General features: G+C 38.4%; 1 protein-coding gene across 1 annotated transcript; it reads left to right on the forward strand.

The window, feature by feature from the left end:
- The first annotated feature begins 682 nt into the window (after positions 1-682).
- LOC117300965 lies at positions 683-21,527 on the forward strand. The gene is made up of 2 exons (XM_033784835.1): positions 683-1,088; positions 20,108-21,527. The coding sequence occupies exons 1-2, from the start codon at positions 889-891 to the stop codon at positions 21,297-21,299; spliced, it is 1,392 nt and encodes a 463-aa protein (XP_033640726.1). The 5' UTR covers positions 683-888; the 3' UTR covers positions 21,300-21,527.
- Positions 21,528-26,628: the final 5,101 nt, after the last annotated feature.

Genomic DNA, 26,628 nt, shown 5'->3' on the forward strand with positions numbered 1-26,628 from the left:
TGTCAAATTAGTGGACACTAATTTTCAACGACCAGTAAAATAAAAAAACCTGTGAAAATCGGTCATCGAAGTTGCGAGATAATGATGAAAGAAAAAACACCCTTGTCACACGAAGTTGTGTGCTTTCTAATGCTTGATTTCGAGACCTCAGATTCTAAATCTGAGGTCTCCAAATCAAATTCGTGGAAAGTTACTTCTTTCTCGAAAACTACGTTACTTCAGTTAGAGGGAGCCGTTTCTCACAATGTTTTATACTATCAACCTCTCTCCATTACTCGTTACCAAGTAAGTTTTTATGCTAAAAATTATTTTGAGAAATTACCAATAGTGTCCACTGCCTTTAAAGGCACAGACGGACACGTACATTTGTCAAAAATCCCCACATGCATAAAATAGCAAACATGTGAAAATTTGTGCTCAATTGGTCATCGAATTTGCAAGAGAGTAAAGAAAGAAAAAACACAATATTGTTGCACAAAATGTGTGTGCCTTAAAGTTGAAACGGTGGAAAAACGGTCCGTTCGTGGCGCAGTCGTTGTTGAACGTGAGCGCACCTGAAAGGAAAATAGCGCCCTCTATATATTTAACAATTACGGACGGTGCTGTGTGGAGACTAGCCTTTCGGCAAGGCCTTGTCACAAGGCTATGCGGAGACTCTGGATCACTGCATGTTGTGCGCCTATCGGGGATCACGGTATAATAAAGCCGAGAAAACAAACACTAATTTACGGCATGCAATTGGAAACAAGTGAAGTAATCACGTGGGTTTTTACATACGTCAACTCCTCCTCCTTTCTTTAAACAAGTGACTTTTGTTGTTGATTAATTTGATCGTTCTGTGTACGTCTCCACTCTGGCTTTTTAAGCGGACCGAAACACAGCTTCGTCATGACGGTGTATGGGAGGCAAATACGGGCCGTGGCAGCTTGCCGGCCTATCGGTGCTTTTCTTGGATGTGTTTCCCTTTTCGCAGTTGTTCACATCTTCTCCAATTTTCCTGGCGATTTTGACGGCGTGTACTTGGCGGCGGCTAACGCGGACCAAGGAGATTCGGTACCTGGAATCGATGCGCATGATGTTTCCATTCGGTAGGTAGGCCAACACTGTTAGTTTATAATCGCACAAACCTAACCAACTTATTCTGATAATAATTTCTGAAGTGCCGTCTCAAAATTAAAAATACATAATTCTTTACCCTACCCGTATCGTTTTTGGCACTGGACACTATTGGTAATTACTCAAAATACCTGTTAGCATAAAAACTTACTTCGTAGTGAGCAATGGATCCGAGCTGTTGGTAGATTACACATTGTGATAAACGGCTCCCTCTGAAGTAAAACGTAGTTTTTGAGAAAGAGGTAATTGTGCTCACTAAATTATTTGAATTTAACAATAAGAGACCTCTTGCGACAAGGATGTTTTTCTTCCGTTATATTTACTCGCAACTTCGACGACTCGACGACATGCAGTTCAGTCCAAGTGAGAATACTGGTCTTTGACAAATTATTTACCACAGGTGTCCGGTGCCTTTAAAGGATTTTGGTACTTTTTGTACGACTCGAAACACAATGTACACAGATTTACATTTAGCTTACACGGTTTGAAGATACATGCTTCGACCTTAAATACTTGATGAGGTGTTGCTCTTTCTGAGAAAGCGAAACAATGTCACGAAAATTAGTTTAGCATGTAAGTGTCTCTACCAGTACTGCAGCCGATTTCACGAAACGCTAGGATTAATCCTATCTAGAGTTAGGACGAGTAACCCGTTCTAAACTTAGAATTAATCTTACGGTCTGCATGCTGTCAGTGCGGGGTTGGGACTCGTCCTAAGTCCTAAGATTAATCTTAAGTCAGGAAGAGTTTGGTGAAATCGACGGCTGGTACGCAACTCTCCTGAAAACACCGATCTGTGATTTTCACTTTTTCTCTCTCAAAATCTTGACGACTATTGAAGCTGAAACTTCCACAGGTTTACAACTTCATTCACACAGTGAGTAAGGATTGATATCATGGTCAAAAGCATGATATGCAAAAGGTATAAAAACCTATAGGCCTACACTGCAAAAATGGGGTGCTAAATTGGTTCTTCGGTCCTAGTTATAGGTTTTCTCGATCAAATTCAGAAAATGAGCAGCCAATTTAATTTCCATGCGTTCGAGTTAAAGCTGTTTTGCCTCTCCAGTTGTTACTGCGTTTCAAATTCAGAATTCGGCCTTTCGATTTCGTTTTGAGTCGAGTCAAATTCCTTTAGCACTCTGTTCAAATTAGTACATCATCATTCTTTTTCGTGACACACAAGCCTAAAGAAGCGTCTGCGAATTTGAAATGCTGCTTTGATGAATTGTTAAATTTAATGATTATTTTGTTAAAACGAATGACGCAAAATTACATTTGACTAATCATAAAACGAAATCGAGTGACCCTTTTCAGTAGTAGCTTTCGATTTCGTGCGAAATAGAATAGCTTGGTGGATAAATTGAATGCTCATTTGCCGAATTTGACCGAGAAAACCTATATTATGTGACAACACCAACATGGTGTTTATTTATCCCCATTACTATATCGTTGGTAAAATAAAAAACCTTGTCGGTGTTGTCACATTATAGATACCAAGATATTGGTGCTGGATATACACACATGGTTTCATTTTTCCGGTTTCAGGTTTATTAACTACTTTTTAACGGAACTTACGCGAACAAACTCGTATAAGCACAACCGGTCATGGTCAAAAACTTGTTCTACAAAAGGTATCCGATACCATTTAAAGGCACCGGACACCTTTGTCAATGACTCGCGTGGTGTATCCCAACAAAATGCATAAAATAACAAACCTGTGAACTTTTGGGCTCAATTGCCATCAAATTTGCAATATAGAATCATGAAAGAAAAACTTGATGTACTCTATAGGACAGCACATGTGTCCACAGATTGACATTAAACTTACAGTTTCAAGATAATGATGGTGGAAGCAAAACAAAATTTTACTTGGTGCATTACTTTGTGTGCCTATCAGATGCACAACAAAAAGGCTTCAGCTTCTGAATTATTTTATTATTATTATTTGAGTGAGAAACTACCTCTTTCTCAAAAACTACGCTACTTAACAGTTTCTCACAATGCTGTATACTGTCAAAAGCTCTCCATTGCTTGTTAGACAATTATAGGCACTGGACATTATTGGTATTACTCAAAATATTTATAAGCATTAAAAACCTTCTTGGTAGCAAGTAATGGAGAGCTATTGATAGTATACCCATTTGTAAGAAAAAGCTCCCTCTGAAGTAACGTAGTTTTGGAGGAAGAAGTAATTTCTCACTAAAATAACTATTTGAATTTGATTTCGAGACCTCAGGGGTAGATTTTGCGGGGCTCGAAATCAAGCATCTGAACGCACACAACTTGTGCAACTAATGGCCTGTTTGGAGCCGTTTTTCACAATGTTTTATACTATCAACCTCTCCCCATTACTCGTTACCAAGAGTGAGGTTTTATGCTGATAATTGCCAATAGTGTCCATCACTGCCTTTAATGTGCACAAACATTTTCCAGGACTTTACTTTACTAAATGACCCAATTTTAACAAAAACATTTTTCTCGATACTGTTGCAAGCACTATTTTATAATTTGTATGCTTATAAATTTTTCAAAATAGTTATAAACGTGACCAAACGTCGTTTGACAAAGTACAAAGATTGAGAGAATAGACTTTATATAGTATAGATCCGTGACTACATGTACTCGCCTTCGGCTCGTACATTCTATCTACAATTCTCGTCCATTCTCCTTAAAGACACTGGACACTATTTTGTCAAAGACCAGTGTTCTCACTTGGTGTATCTCGACAAATGCATAAAACCTGTGAAAATTTGAGCTCGATTGGTTGTCGGAGTTGCGAGATAACTATGAAAAAAAAAACACCCTTGTCACACGAAGTTGTGCGCTTTCAGATGCTTGATTTCGAGACCTCAAATTCTAAATCTGAGGTCTCGAAATCAAATTCGTGGAAAATTACTTCTTTCTCGAATTCTACATCACTTCAGAGGAAGCCGTTTTTCACAATGTTTTATACTATCAATCTCTCCCCATTACCAAGTGAGGTTTTATGCTAATAATTATTTTGAGTAGTTAGCAATAGTGTCCACTGCCTGTAACATAACGCTAAATTTACAGGGGAGATATATCAGGATTGGTAAAGCTTACAAAGTAATCGCAAACAGACCAGACAATCAGACATACACATGAAATGAAAAACCTGTGAAAATTATTGGGCCAAATCCGTTGAGCCAGTCAGAGAGAAAGGGTGAACATTCATGCACAATTTTCAGCATGAGTTCAAAATGACTATCCCGAAAGAATCGATTGAATTTTCTTCTTGTTTTCTAAACCGAAAACCCCACTGTGTTTACACAGCTTCTACGAACAGTTTGCAATGTCTGTCCTTCACAAAGTGAATGTACCAGATTAAAATATATAGCCAAGTGAAATTGTGTATGTGATCAATAACACAAATAATGGGTGCGTTCGTTTAGCTGCACTGGGTCTACCCGGTGTGTGGCGGTTTTTCGTAATGTTTTTAAACTATACATTTCTAGTTTTTGTTGCTGTGTGATTTTGATGTTTTTAAAGCCTGAACGAATAAATCAATAAATACATACAGAAGTACACCGTTTGATTTGGGTATAAACAGACCCAACCATAACATGATAGTGTCTTTCTATGTGTCCGCCATGGCTCAAAAAGGCATATGGAAAGGTGCAAGAGTAGAACTCTCATGCTGCCTCCATCTTGGTCATGTTCCTCGCATCGAATAACAATAATGAATGCTCACAACTAACAATCATTTTGAAAATAGGAACCAGACTATTTTGTTCTTCCAGCCTCGGTTTGGTAACATTGATATCAATGGGAGAAATTCAAGATGGCTCCAAGTAAACAAAAGTACTAGTTCATCGTCCAGGTTTTTCCAAAAACAAGAGGTCTATAATGACTTTTTATTTCTCCTCGTTTTCAAAGGTGGCCGCCAGGCATTTTAATACAAACTGGACACCAATTTTTTCAGTTTAAAGTCACAACTTACTTTATGTAGTTACAGAGTTCTTAAAAGAGTAGTTCAGTTAGATAGAAATAAAACGAAAATCTAAAAACGGATGCGGCCTCCAAAAAGGATGAGAGAGGGGATGATCAACTGGTATTGTTTTTTTCCCCTTTTTTCTACCGTCTCTATCACAGAGATGATAATGGTCGACCAAGGTCGCAATAATGATGGTGACAATAATTGAATAAAATGTATTTAACAAGTGACACGGCGTCACTTTAAAGGCACTGGACACGTTTGGCAATTGTCAAAGACGCAGTATATTTACTTGGTGTATCCCAACATATTATGCATAACATAGCAAATCTGTGAAAAATTTGGACTCAATTTTTCATCGAAGAGAGAACAATAAAGAAAAAAAAACACCCTTGTTGCGCAATATTTTGTGTGCTCTCTTCAGATGCTGCCTAATAGAAGACTTCAGGCTTGAGTTTTTATGCTAAGCAATACGTTTGATATTATTAATATAGTGTCCAGTGCCTTTAAATGGAAGCAACATTTCTTGGGAAGATCACAAAACGGCCAGCAGTAATTGAAAATGATGCACCAGCCTATACGTTGAAGCCGGTCAACTGATGCGCTACAGTGACGAATGATGTTCTCGAGTCATCAATGCTAACATGTACCGCAATTAGGTTTACATAATCGCGCGCTGCACCGCTGGGAATTTACGTCCAGCAATGGAAATGGATGGACCATCATCGTGCATATGGAACGCCAAAGAGGCATTTAATCATCGGTGATGGTCGTTTTGCAACCGGTGATAAAATTTGTTATCGGTGGTGGTCCTATGCGATCGGTGATCAACTTTAGCATCGGTGATAAAACACGATCGGTGGTCCATTTTAGCGATCGGTCATGCATATTCATGATCGGTGATGGTATTAGCGATCGGTCATGCATATTCACGACCGGTGATGGCTTTTTGCAATCGGTGGTCAACTTTAATGATCGGTGGTGGCTTTTTGCAATCGGTCAACTTTAGTGATCGGTGATAGCTTTTTGCAATCGGTCAACTTTAGGGATCGGTGATGGCATTTTGCAATCGGTCAACTTTAGGGATCGGTGCTGGCTTGTTGCAATCGGTCAACTTTTGCAACCGGTGGTGGAATTTTGGGATATCCGAATTGTGCGTTCAAAACCTATGATTGTGTAGATTGTGGATATTAATTGTTGTTATTTTCTAGTTCACACCACCATGGAGGAATATTACACTCACCAGCGGGTTGACTGACTTGCCAAACATTTTTAGAAGAGTACCATTTTATAACTATGTAAGGGGGAACGCAACAAACATCAAATTAATTAGCTCTTTGTAAAAAAAAAATAATAATAACAAATCGGTAGGAGAGGGTGTGGGTTAGGGTATCTTTAGGCCTTTTCACACGAGGAAATTAAGGGGGGGGGGGCTTTATGATATGCTAGTATGCAGCTCATGAATATGTATATCTTTCGTCAAACATCAGACAACACAGGATGTGAAGTAAAATTTTGACGTCCAATCACGCACTTCTCTTATCACAATCTTTGGACCCTATCATGCTCACTGAGCGTCCGTGGTGGTGGTGTGATGTAAACATGTCTCGTCTTTCGCGGACAATATGGTAATGAGTTGACCGTGGGAACTCTTCGCTTATTATAGTAATGAGGTCAGTGACACATTTTACGCCCAAGTATCACCGATGATTATTTGCCTCTTTGGCGTTGGCGCCACGCCAAAGCGGCAAATAATAATCGGTGATGGTATTTTGCGTCCGGTGCAAGCCTATTTCAAAATTCATAGAAGAGTCCCATTGTATAACTATGTCAGGGGGACGAAACAAACATCAAATTAGCTAGCTCTTTCTAAAATGTAAAATAACAACGGGGTAGGAGAGGGTGCGGAAGGGGATCCATGTCCCAATTGGTTGTCGTCCTCCAGAAATGGTGTGGGAGTACAAATATTTTTAAATGTTTTTTAACAACTAATACGAGTCTGTACCGATAATTTTTCTGAATTTCATGATTGCTCTATGAAATTATGACAAAATACTCTCATTTTGTTTGACAAGGGACCCTACTCAGATTTCTCACATATTCGCTTTTGTTTGGCCATGGTTGGTGTGTCTTTGTGCGCATATAGTTCAGGGAATGAAATTTTGCCCCTTTGTTCAAAGGAGAAGTTAGCTTTGTTCAGAGGAGAAGTTGAAACTTACAGATTGAGTTTGGAAAAGGAAATCACTAGTTTTTGTATGAGTATTTGAACTGGAGATTTCCAAATTCTAGAGGATATAGACATACAGATGATCAATGAAGTGAGACCAGTCACTCAAGTTGTCCCCACGCCTTTGGGTATTGTTAAGTTATTGTTTCCCATAGCCACTGCACTAAAGCTTAGTTCTTATTAAAACGTGGTACGGTTTAACAAAAATGATATGCAGCCAGGTGGTTAAAGATACCTATACTACAGTACAGTACATGGACACAGAAAGACTCCTGCTGGGGACGTCCAGAGATGGGTGTTGATCGGGACATTCCTCCATGATTGGGAGATAAACTATGAGATAAACTGGTCAAGTGAATGAATATTCAGTGAAGTACAGTCCCCCATGAGAGTGTCATACCACGTCAGAGTTTGGCGATTTTCTCGAATTGCCAATGCTATTGAATTAGGTTTTAACGTAAACATTTTTTTTTTTATGATTATGTTATCAATGACTCAAACAGTCAGATACCACACCGATAACATGTTTTCCTTTTCCAAACACCTCCACCCCCCTGACACTGGATTTGGTTGAGAATTTCTCGCTCCTGTATTATTTCCGCTTTAGTACTTTATAACACCTGTTTCGCCTTGCCCCCCCCCCCTAAATTAAGAACTTTATACAGTACGTTTTTCACTTTGGATTCAATTAATACATGCCTCTCCCTTTAAAAGGAAATATTTGTATAATACTTTACCTAGCCTTTTATAAAACGTGTTGAGTGCGTCCCGGTTTTACTATATCTGTGCTTGTCCTAAAAAAAAACATTCATAAGATGCACATAAAAATTATGTTTTTTCGATCAAAAACGGTTTTTGAATGGTCATAATGTTCTCACCTCCGGGTCTGTTTACACAGGGCTACTTGTATGATTTCAGATTTCCCCTAACACACAAAACTATCGGTAAAGACTCCTGTTAAAAAACATTTCCCTTCACTGAATATTACTATTTGTATTTCCCCCGGCATACACCATTTCCGGAAGACAACAACCAATTGTGGGACATAGATCCGCTTGCACACCCTCTCCTACCCCTTTGTTATTATTATTATTATTTGTTAGAAAGAGCTAATTAATTTGATGTTTGTTGCGTTCCCCCTTATAGTTATAAAATGGTACTCTTCTAAAAATGTTTGGCAAGTCAGTCAACCCGCTGGTGAGTGTAATTTATTCCTCCATGGTGGTGTGAACTAGAAAATAACAACAATCTACACAATCATAGATTTTGAAGTAGGCCTGCACCGACCGGACGCAAAATTCGGATATCCCAAAATTCCATCACCGGTTGCAAAAGTTTACCGATTGCAAAAAGCCAGCACCGATCCCTAAAGTTGACCGATTGCAAAAAGCCAGCACCGATCCCTAAAGTTGACCGATTGCAAAAAGCCAGCACCGATCCTTAAAGTTGACCGATTGCAAAAAGCCAGCACCGATCCTTAAAGTTGACCGATTGCAAAATGCCATCACCGATCCCTAAAGTTGACCAATTGCAAAAAGCCATCACCGATCCCTAAAGTTGACCGATTGCAAAAAGCCATCACCGATCACTAAAGTTGACCACCGATTGCAAAAAGCCATCACCGGTCGTGAATATGCATGACCAATCGCTATATACCATCACCGATCATGAATATGCATGACCGATCGCTAAAATGGACCACCGATCGTGTTTTATCACCGATTGCTTAAAGTTGATCACCGATCGCATAGGACCACCACCGATGACAAATTTGATCACCGGTTGCAAAAGACCATCACCGATGATTAAATGCCTCTTTGGCGTTCCATACGCGCGATGTTTTGGCTAGGTGTGGAGTCAGCACTTAAGATGGCATTGTTGATGGAAAGAGTAACTGTATTATCTCCTATAAAGGGTACTGGACACCTTTGGAAAATGTCAAAGACCAGTCTTCTCACTTGGTGTATCCCAATATATGCATGAAATAACAAACCTGTGGAAATTTTGGAAATTTTGACTCAATTGGTCATCGAAGTTGCAAGAGAATAATGAAAGGAAAAAACACACCCTTGTTGCACAACAATGTGTGTGCTTCCGGATGCCTAAAAAGGTTTCAGACCTGACGTCTTTTGAGTGAGGAATGATCTCTTTCTTGAAAACGGCATTACCTCAGAGGAAGCCGTCTCTCACAATGTTTTATACTATCAACAGATCTCCATTGCTCCTTACCAAGTACGTTTTTATGCAAACAATTATTTTGAGTAATATACCCGGTAGTGTCCTTGGCAATGCCTTTAAGTCCCTTTCCCATGAAAAACACAAACCAATCAACTGGGGAAAATTTAAGTAAATTCGGAGGTCACTGAGTGATGAAAACGACAAATGGTTTCCCTTTGAATGGGGGTTATTTCGACCCTATAGGCCTGAGTTGATGGACACAATGATATGACAGCTATTAGGTTTTGGGTTAATTTGTTATTGCCACATTATTCAGCGAACCATGAACCATACACAGCTACTATTCACAAGAAAATCTATGATAGGCCTACACCCAACTAAACAATGCACTTGTACTGAGTCCACTAAACTTTAAAACGGCTAATGGTGGAAAGCTTTGGATACAATTTTACTGAGCACCATCTATGACAATTTGAAGACTTTCTGTCCGATACTTTTCTCTGGAGGATTTATGTTTAAATTTGTGTTTATTACAAACCCTGTACTTTGTGTTGCTTTTTTGGTCTTTTAATTTGGGTTATTACTTAATATTTGTATTTTGTAGTTGTATTTTTATTTTTTATTTTTTATAATAGCCTATTTTTTCTGTGCTTGAAATAATTGTTCAAAGCCTCGAAGGTTTTTTTTGTGGATAAATAATTCAAATCAAGAGTAATGCACTTTCAATTACCCACCACGTATGAATTAATGATGAGTACCGCCAATTGCTTCCATTGAAATGCTCGCCAAGGTTTCAGCAAGCTGTCATATCTTTTTACAACCGTAATGGAAATTTAGTGCGTTCTTTTCTATAGTGTGGTTCTTGCTTTGCTTTATACATGGCAAAATTTCATACAGCCTGTAAGCACAAAAACTTGCTAACCACAGAATAGTTTTGCTTAGTATAAACAGGTACCAGCCAAAACTACATTAAGTTTACATTGTTGCGACTGGTACCCCACTATCTTGTTGCTTCAAGCAGAACATTTTGTCAAGCAGAACTTTATGCTAAAACAGGTTTTTATCAAATGGGGCACATAATAGACACTTGTAAAACCTCAAAAGAGGCAAGACAAAATCGGAAACAGAAAAGTCTCAATGGCAAAGCAGACATAGATGGGACTTTCCATTACACTTTCTGTAATTACACTTTCTGTTTAAAATGTGACACCAGAGACATAAAGGCAGTGGACACTATTGGTAATTGTCAAAGACTAGCCTTCACAGTTTGTGTATCTCAACGTATGCATAAGATAACTAACCTGTGAAAATTTGAGCTCAATCGGTCATCGAAGTTGCGAGATAATAATAAAAGAAGGAAACATCTTTGTCACACGAAGTTTAGATGGTTGATTTCGATACCTCAAGTTCTAAACCTGAGGTCTCGAAATCAAATTCGTGGAAAATTACTTCTTTCTCGAAAACTATGGCACTTCAGAGGGAGCTGTTTCTTACAATGTTTTATACCACCAACCTCTCCCCATTACTTGTCACCAAGAAAGGTTTTATGCTAATAATTATTTTGGGTAATTACCAATAGTGTCCACTGCCTTTAAATTGGACAGAATAGATCTAGTACTAATGGTGCATAAATAAAACTACACGCACCCAGCCTGTGCAAACAACAGGTTTAAATTGCACCTGATGCATCTTCACTTAATTTACATTCACACGGTGGCAACACTTCCCGCTGGTAATATTGAAGAGTAATATAATTGTAGATTCGAAAAGGTATTTGTTTTTAATTATTAACATTCATTGTACGTGATATTTATAACTATTTATGATTACTGAAAAGAAGTACACTCATATTTTGAGTAATAAAACTTTTACTTGATATGAGAAATTGGTATACATCATCATAATAAGTGCTTTTATTTCGTTGGATAAAAATTCCTTCCTGAGCCTTGTTGCAGTTGCATTTGTGAAACTTTTGAAATACAGCATTTAAACCTTCAGAAAATGTATTTTTGTATATACACCACACTCAGAAAAAGAATGGTAAAAAAAAGTTATGTTAAATGTGTTAAGTGAAAAAATACTTAACATAAGTAAAAATTAATGAAAAATTTAAACAAAATGTTTGTGTAAATAAAAAACTACTCAAATAGTTAGTAAAACTAATAGTTTACATAACTTAGCAACTTTAAACACATATTATGCAAATTTTACTGAACTGGTTGTAAAAGTTTACATGGTGTTTAGTAAACCACGATATTTTACTCAAGTATTGTGCAAAATACGCAGCGTGTGACTTGTCTGCTGGGGTCGCGCTCTGCAGTACCACAGTGTAACCACACACAACGTAACGAAATGGATCTCATGAAAAAAAAACCTTCTTGAGTGGAACTTCCCTCATTTAGTTGAGACGTTTGAAGGTAAGTACTATAACATATTTCTGTATTGATGTTATTATCTGTAGTGATAGACTATACACGACTCGTTAGCACGAGTTAGCACAGATAAAGGGACAGTTGAACGTCATATTTTGACTGACAACACTTTTGAACAGTGACTTGAATATCACAAATACATACGTAGGTCTGATCAATGGTCCCCGTATTGTGCACATAGTACACGTACAGCATGCATCGTTGAAGACCATTGTACACATGTACATCGCCACTGTGTTAAAGCACCACCACTGCATACAGCCACGGTGCATCAGGCCAATGATTGGGCTAACTTTAATCTCTCATTTGTTCAGAAGAACAATCAAATAACTTTTCAACATTTTGTCTTTACAAGATACTGACAAATGATACAACTGACTTAAAATGCAAATTCTGGGAGAGGGGAATCGCACAAACACATCTACCCTTTGTTTATTTTAACCTGTTAAAGGAATTATTCAAGAAATCTCACCCCCCCCCCCACACAAAAAAAAAGGACGAAAGAAAAAGAACAAAAAGAAAAATCAGATAAAGATCAAGAAAAATCAAAGTTTTCAGGTAGCCTACTGTTATGTGGGATTGCATATATAGCACCAAAATTATCTCTCCTCCTGGGATCCTATCACCTTATTCCAGAACTGCAAGTCTCCATCATTGAACCTTTTGTTGATTTGTTTATTTTTTAAGCCCCTATGTATTTGTTTATTTATTTTATTTTATTTCAATTTGTATTTGTACTTTTTTAAATTTATGTGCATGTACATCATGTACAAATTGTATTGCACATACATTGCAGTACTGGAACGTTGTCTCTATTGAAGTGTTGTAATATGATAATTAAACCACTATTGATATAAAATAATGGTTTAATCTGACATTGTGTGTACCCCATCCTTAAGACAATCAGATTAAATCATTATTTTACAGCAAAATTGGTTTAATTGTAATATTACAATACTTTAAGTTCATTACAGACAATATACACGTGTCATACAATTTGTACTGCACCCCCATTGAAATTTAACCTATTGTGTTTAATATTATTCCCCTTTATGCAGGAAAACACAAGTTTGGACCAGTATTTGAAAGACATCAACAGGGACACCAGATCGCAACCATGCTGATATTAGGTGGGTCTGCACTGGCTCCACAGCAAGTGTTCGTAATTTTTGAGCAAATGCATTTGAACAGTCATCCCTTGTGAAAGCACTGGATGTGTGTTTCAAAACACATTTTGTCTTCGACTTGAGCTACCAGGAGGAGTGTTCTGGCGTTTGGGAGTTCATTGAATTGGTTGTGTTTGAACTCAAAGGCGGTGTGAAGAGCAGCACTATTCGAGAGTTCAGGGCTTACTGTTCATCTCATGATGCATCTGATTAATGTTGACCATTCCATAAGCATTGTAGTTAAAGAAGTTCTTGCACAAAATGTTTGCAAATACGTATCAAAATCATAAGAGATGTGATAGTTGTGATAGTTTGGATTTATGGAACAACCTTACAGTTTAAATAGGAACTCAAAGGTCAAATTCAAATTTGTATTCAACACCCTTCCAGTTTTGTCAAATTTGTCAAAATGTCAAATTCAACGCCGTTTTGATTGCTTAGCGACAATGAGGATAAACCAATAATTCCCCATACAAATTGTTCAAACCCAAAATTGAATTTTTACCTTGGAGTTCTTTTTTAAGCTGTGTTAGCCTGGAAGTATTTATTCTGACCTTGCCAATTAATGTAATTTGACCATTCCAGAAGCATTGTAGTTAACCCTCTAGTCCCTGCACCGCCCGAGTTTCTGAAAACCAATTTTTCAAGATTCTTGCAGTAAATAACTGGAATCGTAGTTCAATTTTTAAAAGATAGCTTAATATTTATGCACAATTTTTTACCCTTTCGGTAATGTTTGTATAAAAGTACAAGCTCCCATTGGGAACAATAATCGGCTCTCGAATATTTTTTTGGAAGGATAAAATGGACACAATAGCTTTTCAAGGCTTTAATCTGACTCAATGCTCAAACTAATTAAATGCGAAGGCGTTAGTTTTCGACAATATCAATATTAATGATGAATAAATACAGTTTCCTTTGTGTTTACTAATTGGTATGAGCTAAATTATTTCATCGTCATTAGCTTCGATGAAATAATTTAGCTCATACTAATTAGTAAGCACAAAGGAAACTGTATTTATTCATCATTAATGATTGATGATATTGTCGAAAACTAACGCCTTCGCATTTAATTAGTATGACCATTGAGCCAGATAAAAGCCTTGAAAAGCTATTGTGTCCATTTTATCCTTACAAAAAAATATTCGAGAGCTGATTATTGTTCCCAATGGGAGCTTGTACTTTTATACAAACATTACCAAAAGGGTAAAAAATTGTGCATAAATATTAAGCTATCTGTTAAAAATTTAACTACGATTCCAGTTGTTTACTGCAAGAATCTTGAAAAATTGGTTTTCAGAAACTCGGGTGGTGCAGTGAAAGTTCTTGCACAAAATGTTTGCAAATACGTATCAAAATCATAAGAGATGTGATAGTTGTGATAGTTTGGATTTATGGAACAACCTTACAGTTTAAATAGGAACTCAAAGGTCAAATTCAAATTTGTATTCAATACCCTTCCAGTTTTTGTCAAATTTGTCAAAATGTCAAATTCAACACCGTTTTGATTGCTTAGCGACAATTAGGATAAACCAATAATTCCCCATACAAATTGTTCAAACCCAAAATTGAATTTGACCTTGGAGTTCTTCTTTAAGCTGTGTTAGCCTGGAAGTATTTATTCTGACCTTGCCAATTAATGTAATTTGACCATTCCAGAAGCATTGTAGTTAAAGAAGTTCTTGCACAAATTGTTTGCAATAAAGTATCAAAATCATAAGAGATGTGATAGTTTTGATTTATGGAACAACCTTACAGTTTAAACTGTGTTAGCCTGGAAGTATTTATTCTGACCTTGCCAATTAGGTAGATTTTTTGTAATTTTTTAAATTCACTGAAATTGTTGACTGATTATGAAACATACAGAAAACCCATTTTTGCACATGTGATGTTTTGGATTGTTAATATTATTACCATTAAATTTTTATTAAAAAGTTGTTATCTTGAAATTCATGTTGTAGTCGCCAAGTCTCAGTATTTATGATGTGTCCATTTATTACAGCCCTAAACTCCATGAAATAACACTTTGCTAGTATTCAACACAAGCATTGTGTATATTATTACCAGTTTTAAAGGCACACAGTTTACATTAAAAATCGGTAAAATCTATACTTCAAAATTGAGTAATTATTTTACATGAGTGGATTTATACCCAGCAATTCAGTAAAAAAAAATACCCAATATTGATGTAAAGTTTTACACAACTATTTACATTGTAAAGCGGTAAAGTCTTACGTCACAATTAAGTAATATTTTACATGAGTGGGTTTACCCAACAATTCAGTAAAGAAAACTACCCAATATTTATGTAAACTTTTACACAGCTATTAAGCAAGATATTACCCAACGCCTGTTGGGTAAAGTTTTACCTAATAGTTATGGTGTTCGCCCACTACATCTAAAACAGGTAATATTTTACACAAGTTGTGTAATCTTTCCTCTGTGTGCAGAGACTTAACTTGGGCAGAATAGATCTAGTAATTACGTGTATAAATAAAACTACTCACGCACTCAGCCTGTGCAAACAACAGGTCTTAATTGCACCTGATGCATCTACACTTTGACAACAAAATCTTTCTCATGAATATGCAAATAGCCTTAATTTAAAGTCACACGGTGGCAACACTTCCCGCTGGTAGTAATTGCAGAGTAATATAATTGTGGATTCGAGAAGGTATTTTTTTAAAATTATTATCATTCATTGCACGTATTATTTATTATAGGTATTTATGATGACTGAACAAAAAGTACATTCACTACGATCTTAAATGCATTAAATCAAATTTTTACTAGATATGAGAAATTGGTAGACATCATCATAAAAGTGCTTTCATTTCTTTGGATCAAATTTCAAGTAAAGCCTGAAAGTAAACCTTCAGAAATTGTACAACTTAAAATTTGGACAAGTAATTGCAGAGTAATATAATTGTGGATTCGAGAAGGTATTTTTTAAAAATTATTATCATTCATTGCACGTATTATTTATTATAGGTATTTATGATGACTGAACAAAAAGTACATTCACTACGATCTTAAATGCATTAAATCAAATTTTTACTAGATATGAGAAATTGGTAGACATCATCATAAAAGTGCTTTCATTTCTTTGGATCAAATTTCAAGTAAAGCCTGAAAGTAAACCTTCAGAAATTGTACAACTTAAAATTTGGACAAGGAAGCAAAATATTTTTGTTTGGTGATTTCAACAAAGGCTTTAAAGGGAGTTATTGATCACAAACACAATTTCACTTGGCTATATATTTTAATCTGGTACATACACTTTGTGAAGGACAGACATTGCAAACTGTTCGTAGAAGCCGTGTAAACACAGTGGGGTTTTCGGTTAGAAAACAAGAAGAAAATTCAATCGATTCTTTCGGGAAAGTCATTTTGAACTCATGCTGAAAATTGTGCATGAATGTTCACCCTTTCTCTCTGACTGGCTCAACGGATTTGGCCCAATAATTTTTACAGGTTTTTCATTTCATGTGTATGTCTGATTGTCTGGTCTGTTTGCGACTACTTTGTAAGCTTTACCAATCCTGATATATCTCTCCTGTCAATTTAGCGTTATGTTAAAGGCAGTGGACACTATTGGTTATTACTCAAAATAATTGTTAGCATAAAACATTACTTGGTAACGAGTAATGGGGAGCTGTTGGTAATATAAAACATTGAAAGAAACGGCTCCCTCTGAAGTAACGCAGATTTCAAGGAAGAAGTAATTTGATTTTGAGACCTCAGAATTAGATTTACGTGAACTATGTGACAGGTCAATTCTGAGCCTAAAGTATGACCTTCATTTGTTACCTTTATGTATTTCAAAGTGTTTCCAAAAGCAATTGTTGCTTGTATCCGGTTAATAAATATTTGAATTTTCGCGAGTTACAATATTACCGTTTACATAATCTATTGTGACTCTGAAGTATTTTGTATTTAAACCATTGCAGACGTTTACACCAGGATTGGTGTACAATCCCCTGAGGAATATATCAGACACATTGTTCTTCCAATTCATTTGATTTTCCCGTTAGGCTGTTGTAATTCTCGCTGGGTTTCCTCACCTTCCCGCATCCGTGAAATTCGCAAATTCTAGGTGCGCGATGCACGTGACGCGCATCGCGGATCGCTTGAAGAGACACTTTATGTAGAGACTGTAGCCAGAGACACCCGCACGGCGACGGAAGCTTCTTTCACGCCCAAACGAACCGGTCCGTAAATTTGATAGAATTATAGCAGAGGTGTTTGTTCGATGGTGATTGAAATTTCAACGGAATTCTTGGGTACCTCGAGAAAACGAGAAGCATTCCAGGTTTTCTCCTTCTCAACTTGTTCACCATTAATCCACTACTCAAACTTTACGATCATCTCAACATTCATTGCTCATCCTAAACTTCAACAGCTTCTTCCATTTTTTATGGCCCCCAGATCATTTTTCTTACGCCGGAGCACCAGTTTTTGTATCTTTCTTTATTTTAAATGGTTTATTTTATTTGAATAAAAAAAAATGGGTTGATACCAATCAAAGTTTACAAAATTGTTGCAAAATTAAGAAAAGTTTTTATTTTAAACATTATCCTCATTTAAAGTTGTCGGTCATTTCGAGGGGGCGAAACTCGGTCCCCCTACACCAGAGTCGTGAGAGAGTAATCTTTTTAAGTAGCTATTTTGTGCCTTTAAAAACATTCACGCATCACAGTGTGCCAGACTATTCTGCCTATTGGGTTGTGCTGAATCATAATGATCTCTACTATTACAACATGTTCCTCTAAAACTCACTCTAAAGAATTACACAATTTGTTACACCAATATAGGGGTATGCCTATGGCTTGCCAGGATGCTCGTCCACCAGTTGGAGCTGGCACCTAATTATTTATTCACTTTGACTGACATTTTGTATAACTTACTTACAATAACATTCAAACCGTAACTTCCTTGCTAATTTTGTTTTCGGCAACTTTCCATCTCCCACAGGATAAAACTCAATGAGCAAACCACCCTGGGAAAACCTTGTGCGCACCAGCAAAATTGTACCTCTTTTAGGTTTGCTTTTGGCATTAACATTTGTTGTGTGTGATATATTACATTTACTTTCAACTGTATTCTAAACTGTACCGAATTCTCAACCCAGAATGAACCGTAAGGGCCTACGCCCTTCTGCATCCTCTTCCGGTAGCAATTTCCCCAAATACCTTCTTTTGTTCCCCCGCACCCATCGGAATGCTTTTGATAAAAACCGATCAGACAACTTTCTGCCTGCTTTACAACCGTAACCAGACAAATATAAATACTGATATTATAGTAGAGATCAGGGCCAACATTCATAAAGCCTGTCAGCACAAAAAAACTTGCTAACCACAGACTAGTATTGCTTAACAGAACCAGGTTTTACAAGCCAAAATTGCATCAATTTTTTACTGCCCTACTCAAATTTTGCTTAGCGAAGAAATTAAGCAGTGTTTTCTGCTTATTGAAATTGAGCCCGGTGGTTGTGCTGCATTTTGACCGAAACCTTTGGCCCTCTGTGTTGCAACTCACTCAATATACAGCTTTGTTTGCCCTATACACTTGGCATCATCTAGTATACTTCACGTGGCCACTCAAACCAAACAACTATGTCCCAGGTAAGTAAGGTGTGCGGTGACACCCAGTGACACCATGTTGAATATCTTCAGTAGTGGCGGCTCTGAGAAGAGCCGGTTTGTACACTTGTGTCCATAAGCAAGACACTTAGCCATTGCTTTGTCCTTCGGATGGGATATGTAAAGCCGTTGGTCCCGTGTGTTGTGTAACGCACGTAAAAGAACCCAATGCACTTAATATCGAAAAGAGAAAGGGGTTCGCCCCGGTGTTCCTGGTTTGATTGGCTGCATATTGTGCCACAGCAAACACTTATAAGGAGCTATATAACTGGGGTCTTAGAATTCATAACTTCAATAACCCATCTTTCTGTACACATGTATATACTAAGCGCCTTGAGTACGGTGCTTTAAAGGAATAAATCTCAAACGTAGGTCCACATACCTTGCAGAAAAAAATACTGAGCGCTTTAATACGCCCCTTATGAAGATCTTTATAATAACCGAGTGTTATTATAACTGCTGCTCTATAGTCCTGACAAAATTATGGTACTGAGGAATGATGCATCGCTCAGCAACAGTGGCGTGTGATATCTCTGACCACAAGGTAGATTTGACTCAATTTTTAATCCCGTTTATTTTCAGTCCCATTGCCTAATCACCTAATAATAAGAAAACTGTCGCATTAGCTCCATTTTGATTGCGGATAATGCTAAAACGAGAACGGGACTTGAATCAAGTCTACCCATAAAGGGGCACTGACATCGGTTGGCAGACCCCCCCCCTCAACTTTTAATAATATAAGAGAACACTCAATTAAACTTGCATGAGATATTCCATTATTATTTACCATGAAAACGAACACAAAGAAATATTCTTGAGTACGGAATGGTTGGCATCACCCATGGGGATAAAAACATGCTCGAGATTTTCTATGGAAGTTTTTAAATTATGGAGGCCTACGCCTGTTTTAAATTTACTGAATATGAAAACGCATATGATATAATGGCACACAAATTATTGGCAACAAGTAAAGGTATTGGGAGATTATTAAGCGAAAATAAGCATAGCCGGGTCGAAGCTAACAGTTCGCGGGGAAAAGTCGTAGTGGGAACGCCATTATCGTACGCGCAGCGTGGTGGCATCGTGGTGAGATCTCCTGTGGTAATAAAAACGCAGAACCATTTCGAAGTTTGTTATATTGTAAAATGTGTAAAGCGCAGAGGGGAACCAGTGCCAGTACCGATGGTTGACTAGGCTTTCAAAGGAGTCGTTCGAGTGTGTCACTGCGCATTTTGCTGGTTCTGGTCGGTAGTCAATCACGGGTCGACTAAATGGGCCCACTCGAACTTGCTCGAAGTTTACTATTTATTTATAGTTTCTTCCCAACTATCCACAACATGCAAAGCTTCAAACAATGCTAATTGTATGTTAACCCTTGTTTCTTGTAGGAAAACTTACCTTGATGGACACTCACCAGAACACGACATAAGCGGAGATAGAAATGAAAAGAACGAGGTTGACACTGAGACCAAAGACAGCGAGCTGGTGCTACCACCACGGCCCCTCGTTCAGGCTCACCCGGCAGTGGAAGTAGACACAGTGAGATTCGCTGGTAAGGCATTCCCTTGGCCTGAGCGGAAAAACGTAGTTCCAAATTACTTCACATCGTACCGGGGAAATTCTGCAACATCGACGGCGAAGCAAGTTCGCTTCGACAACGCGAGCAACATTCTCGTGTTCCTGCACCACAATAAGGCTGCGGGGACGACCACTAAAGAGTGTATCCAAACACTTTCGAAGGCAGGTAAAGGTCGCCATAACGCACCCGTGTTCAGCAGTGGCGGCCGGGTAGCCGCTGAACTACGCCTCGCTCAAAACAGGAACATCTTAACGAGGAGTGGAGCGCCCAATACTTACTTCGGAGGGTACTCATTTGGGTGGTGTGATCATTTCGTGAAACCGTGTGCATACTTTACTGTTATGCGGGATCCATACGACCGGAGCTTGTCATCACATACGTACTGCAAACGCAATAAAGGGGACCAGCTGTGTACGGCCCAAGTGGCGGGAAACCTGTCCCTTCGCGAATGGGCACTCCATCAAGGAAGTTTCTTCTTCCGGCAGCTGCTGTTCCAACCGGAATTCTGCAGTGATAGGACAGAGTGGGTTCCGTATATCAACTTGGACCCGTTTCCGCACAAGTTCCAACGGGGTGAGAACTCTCTGCGAGTGGCTCCGTGTTGGTTCCGACAGAAGCTTATTATGAATCTGACCCTCACCCAAGCTGAAGAGGAGACTCTACTAACATACTGCCTGGACAATCTAGAGCGTTGGTTCGCTCTCATCATGCTCGTAAACGAATATGACGAGTCGCTCAAAATGGCCGACGAAGCTTTCAAGTTACCGATTCACAAACTGTGTTCCGGAAGTCATCGCAACGGCGGCACTTACAACAAAACAGCAGTCACCAAAAAGGGGAAACCGTCACCAAGTGACATCACTAAAAAGAAACTTCTGGAACTACGAAATGACCCAGAGGTTCAACGAGCATTAAGACCGGACTTGTTATTATATGAAAAGGGAGTTGAGATATTTAATCGTCAACGAGAAGTATTAAACAAAATAAAAGCACAAACATGACAAAATACTTTCAATGGAAACTGTTCAGGGACTCTCATTAAACTCAAGAGAAACAAAACAACTCATCATCACGCAAAATAACGGTCGGTTCCGAGACCGTAGCCACAATATTTGTTTCAATGTTAGCCCATTCCAATCCCGTGACAGTCATTTTATCACTCCCATCGCCTAACGTCAGAAAAAATGTCCGCGGCCGGCATCCCCCAATGTGAAAATTTACAGAAAAAACACATTTAGAAATACAATATTTCTAGGGACCTCTCACACGAAAACAGGACTTGAATCAAGTCTACCATGGGTCCGTGCAACTGGCGTAGAATTTGAGTTTAAGCTCAAATTTTGGCTGAACATGAAAACAAAATTGGTAGGCTCGATTAGCCTCCCCGGGTCGACCTAGGTCGCATTCGAATGAATAGCTTTGGCGTAAATCCCGGGGCTCACCCGGGTCAGCCCCAAGTGTCCTACTCGTCGAGTGGGTCACTTGGGGCTCACCGAGGTGCATGACGTCACGTCGAAAAACTTTCCCAATGGCCACTGCTTTCTCCAGAAGAAAAACGATCAGAGCATACTGATCGAAACGTCCATCAGTTGAAACCAACGGTTTTGTTCAGAACCACCCCAACTCATTTAGAGGTTATCCTTAGGCCCCTACATGGTGTAACCGCAAAACATTACTATATTGCGACCATTTTGTTTGCAATTTAACGGAACATTATTTTCCACACGGTTTGACACTCAATTATGTTTACCCTGAAATCAGCGACTCTGTGGGCAGTTTGTATTTTTTTTTCGAAGTTGGCTACTTTTGTAACACTGTGGGCTTGTAAATTTGAACGTTGCAGTTTTACATTGAAAATAGCTTCTTCTTTTTCGCAAGGATAAAGACAGGTACTTGCTTTCGAAACCAGTGAGTGATTTCGTTGGATGCAATTATTTCATAGGATATTTTTTTGGAGGGAGCGGTGAGATTTAAAAAAAAACTGTTTTGTACAACATTTGTCTTCGTCGTTTTTGTTTTATACAAGTTTTGTTGGTGTATATTATTGGAAAGTATTCATTTTATAAGTTATATACTATAACATAATACGTAATTGTAATACTTTTGATATTTAATTCCAAAAGAGTCTAGTCACATCGGGTTATTAATTAAATGTTGGTGGTGGGACCCTCCAGAAACGATGCAGAAATCCAGAATTGGTACAATAGTCTAGACCCGATTTTAAAAAAAAGGGCTCTGGTGAAGGGGGTGAGAGGCATTTGTTAGTTACGGTTGGGAACACCTAGTTTACCTAGGGGTGCTGATTCCGAAAATGATGGATACCAAAGTTCTTGTCACTTGACACAAAACAATCATATTTAAAACAGCACAGAAAACCTAACTGGTAGTCAGATTCTGCTGTAGTTCCATATAGAGGTTGTCAGGGTACCATACAAGCCAGGTACATCATGTTAGTCAGGTATCCGGTTCAAAGTGTTGAGTTTAATTCACCCACTACGTTCTAACGTTTCTATCAAAAGCTCCCTGTTTCTCACTACCATGTAAGTTTCATGCGGATTATGCTAATATATTATATTTGAGTAGTTACCAAATAATAATAATAATATAGTTGATTTATATAGCGCCTAATAAAAAGTTATCTCTCAGCGCTTTACAGATAACTCAAATAAATAACCTGTTAAATTACCAAAGGTGTCCAGTCGTTGATTTCACCAAATTGACAGGATTGGTGATGTTTTTCAAGACAAACAAATGACACTCAAAAGTTAAGTAAACCATATATTTAACCTGCTTGGTGGAAAAAAAGAATGAACGAAATGTATCATTCCTAAGAAGAGTTACGTCTATTTTAAAGCCATTGGACACTTTCGGTAAACAGTATTGTTCAACACCTCGTGTATCACAACTTATATATAAAATAACAAACCTGTGCAAATTTAGGATCAAATTTTTTCGGTCATCGGAGTCGGGAGAAAATAACGGGAAAACCCACTCTTGTTTTTGCACGTTTCGCCGTGTCATGACATGTGTTTACTATAAATCCGTAATTCTCGATGTCGAGATTTGATAAATTGTTTCAATGTTTTCTCAAAAAGTAAAATATTTCATGGAATAATATTTCAAGAGAAGTCTTTTACCGTTACCTTCTGTAAACCCTGTTAGTTATTTGTAAATCTGTGAACTTTTTTGTTTTCTGTTCCGAAAGTGTATAATGGCTTTAATAAATGTACTCATTTTGAAAGCTGTCAATGGAATACTTGACAAAACAAAGTAACCATTTTAGTGTATGTATAATCACACAGATGATTAGATTCAGTCAAGCACTATAATATTTCATGGACATCAGCTACCGCCATGAGTGCTTTCAGTAAAAATATAGGCATAGCTTCTCTTAAAAGAACGTTACAGAATTGGTAAGAAACAAAAATTGTTAAGGTCACAAATTTACATAAAACTTTAATTGGAAACATCCCTGAAATATTTCTGTCTGAAATTTCAAATTTGATGAGAAACAAATAATATAATTTCGCTTTTGGAGTTTATCGCTCGGTGAGCGTTTTATTCATGTTTATTTTGGCATCGATGCAATGCAAAATGTGTAATCGATTTTTCACTATTCTCTCTTGACCCAGATGGCCGATCGATCTCAAACTTCAACGTATTAGTCAGTTTATGTATATGGTGGATTACATAAAGTGCCTACACTGCCAGCAACTGTTTTCTTAGCAAAAACAAATTCTGTAATGTTCCTTTAAAAATGATCAACTTGTTTCGTTCTTGTTTACTAACAAGCAGGAACGCATGCTTGTTTAATATGTGCTTCATCACTTGGGTTTTGAGTGTCAGTTGTTGTTTTGGGTTTTTTTAAATTATAAATCTCGGTCAACAATTTTTTTTTTGACTCACCCTGTAAGATCAAGCAAGTGCAGCTGAGGGCGAATCTCGCTTGTTGGAGGTAGGACCAAAGATTATAGAGCGCCGAAGGCGCAAGATGCAAAACTCGGGCTGAAATGTGAATTCCCACTGGACGCCATTACCACAAGAAGTGTGAATCCGGTGCTCTTAACCGCTATATTATAAACACCCTCTATAATCTTAGGTTAGTACGCTGAGAGGCCTGAAAGCCGAATCAGTAACCTTTTGTTACAATGCGTTCTGCACCAATAGTCAAGATGAATAGGATAGTCTTTCTAAGGATATTCTTGATGTACACCCGGCCGCGTCTTTGGGCCATTCATCAAAAGAATTCACAACAAGAATTTACTGCAAGTGATTTTTCTGTGTCCCCCCCCCCCCCCCAAATTAAATCGAATTCTTCATTCAAAAGATTCCTTGAAAGTGGATATGGTATGCAGAGGGTATAATATTAGCATCCACATACTATTGGAAATTGTTCTCGTCTCTCAATAAACCTGTTATGGAAAATTTATATTTTCTTAACTATGATTTTGTGTGTGCATATTTATTTTACCCTTTTATTGTTAAAGGCACTGGACACTTTTGGCAATTACTTAAAATAATTGTAGGCATAAAACTTACTTGGTAACGCCTGTTCCGTCGCGTCGTGCCGTCGCGTTGTGTCGTTGCCCATCACGTCGTGCATTGCGTCGTGCCGTCGTCCGCCGCGTCGCGTTGTCCGTCCCATCGCCCGTGATTTATTATCTCAGTTTTTCTAACGCAGCTAGTAGGATCAAAACAGAAGGCCAGCAACACTATTTTGCACATCATTATGATGTACACCATGAAGTTTTGGCTGGCAGCAGTTTGCAAAAGCCATTTCTATTATCTTTTGAAATGAAGTCAGAAATGAATGAGTTTGCTTGTTACATAAAATCAAATTGCAGATTATGACCGTATTGAATATGACGTCACGCGGCTCAAATAATTCTGACCTACAAGATGGCGTCTGTGCGTGTGCGTGTGGGTGTGCGTGCACGTGCCGTAGAAATCAAACCTGGAATGTTGCGTGCTGCGTGCTTCGATGATGTATGCGTTTGGACGCGCATACGGTTTGCCCTACACTGATGGCGACTTTTTATGGCAAAAAGGGGTTATTCAATACGGTCTATTGATTTATACAATTAGAGTTGGACTCTATGCTAGACTGATGTATTGGACTCTACATTACATTAAAGTGTTTATATTGGTAGTGCAGGCACTGTAGTGCCAATACTTATGCTAGTTCTCATGAACTGGTGTAAAGAATTCTGCGTAGGTTAAACCTTCATCGAAACAATCGGTATGGGCGAGGCGACGGCATGGCGCGACAACGCGACGGACGACGCGACGGGCGACGCAATGGTTCGACGCGACTGGCAACGGCACGACGCAACGCACGACGCGATTGGCGAAGGCACGACGCGACGCACAACGCGACGTGCGACAAAACAAGCGACGCAACGGCACGACGCGACGCACATTATTTGTCGTCTTTAGGGAACACCATCAACCGGAGACGGACCAGTACACATCCAGCTGCGAGCACGCCATATTAAACGCGAATGATTTAAATCATTCGCCCGCTTCGTTCACCGTAGTGCAAATAGTGAGAATAAGCCCCAATATCGAATTCACGATGCATCGTGCTACTCATACGGGGTGAGGTAGTGTGAATATTACACGGGGTTGGGTTAAGTGTGAATATTTCCTTTGGTAATTTTCAACACTTACAAACTGTATAATTTCTCTAAATATTGCCGAGACATCAGTTAGACACACTTTCTATAAGATCCCGCCCAGAAGGAAAAAATGCACTTCTGAAATGCAATCTGCCAATAGTGTCGTTTGGCTCAGCTCATTCGCGAGAGATGATACCGGTATTTCCTTTAAGCGTTGTACTCTAAACACTGAAGTGTTGAATGAAGTGTTGTACCCTATATCCGTAGCCACCGTCACATATAGCCACCATAGCTTATAAGCGAGGCCGAAGTATCATGATAACATTCCCCATACTCTTCCAAATAACCCGTTCTAAATCCGCCTCGCTTATAAGAGTGGATGCTGTATCATGATACCATGATAGCATAATGAGAGGGTTTATAAGCAAGGCGGCTATGCTTGGGCGGCTCGCTTATAAGTGACGGTGGCTAGGCGAATCGGCTGAGTCACTGTACATAACTGTAGGTGTATAAGAGTTTTAAAGGCTCTGGACACTTTTGGAAATAACTTTTTGGAAATAATTGTTAAGAACGGGGAGCTGTTGACAGTATAAAACATTGTGAGAAACGGCTCCCTCTGTAGTAGCGTAGTTTTCGAGAAAGAAGTAATTTCTCACTAAATATTATAAGACGTGAGGCCTTGTAAGCCGTTTACGATAGGCATCTAAATAAA

This window comes from Asterias rubens, chromosome 16 (genome assembly GCF_902459465.1).
Source record: "Asterias rubens chromosome 16, eAstRub1.3, whole genome shotgun sequence".
Classification (NCBI taxonomy): domain Eukaryota; kingdom Metazoa; phylum Echinodermata; class Asteroidea; order Forcipulatida; family Asteriidae; genus Asterias; species Asterias rubens.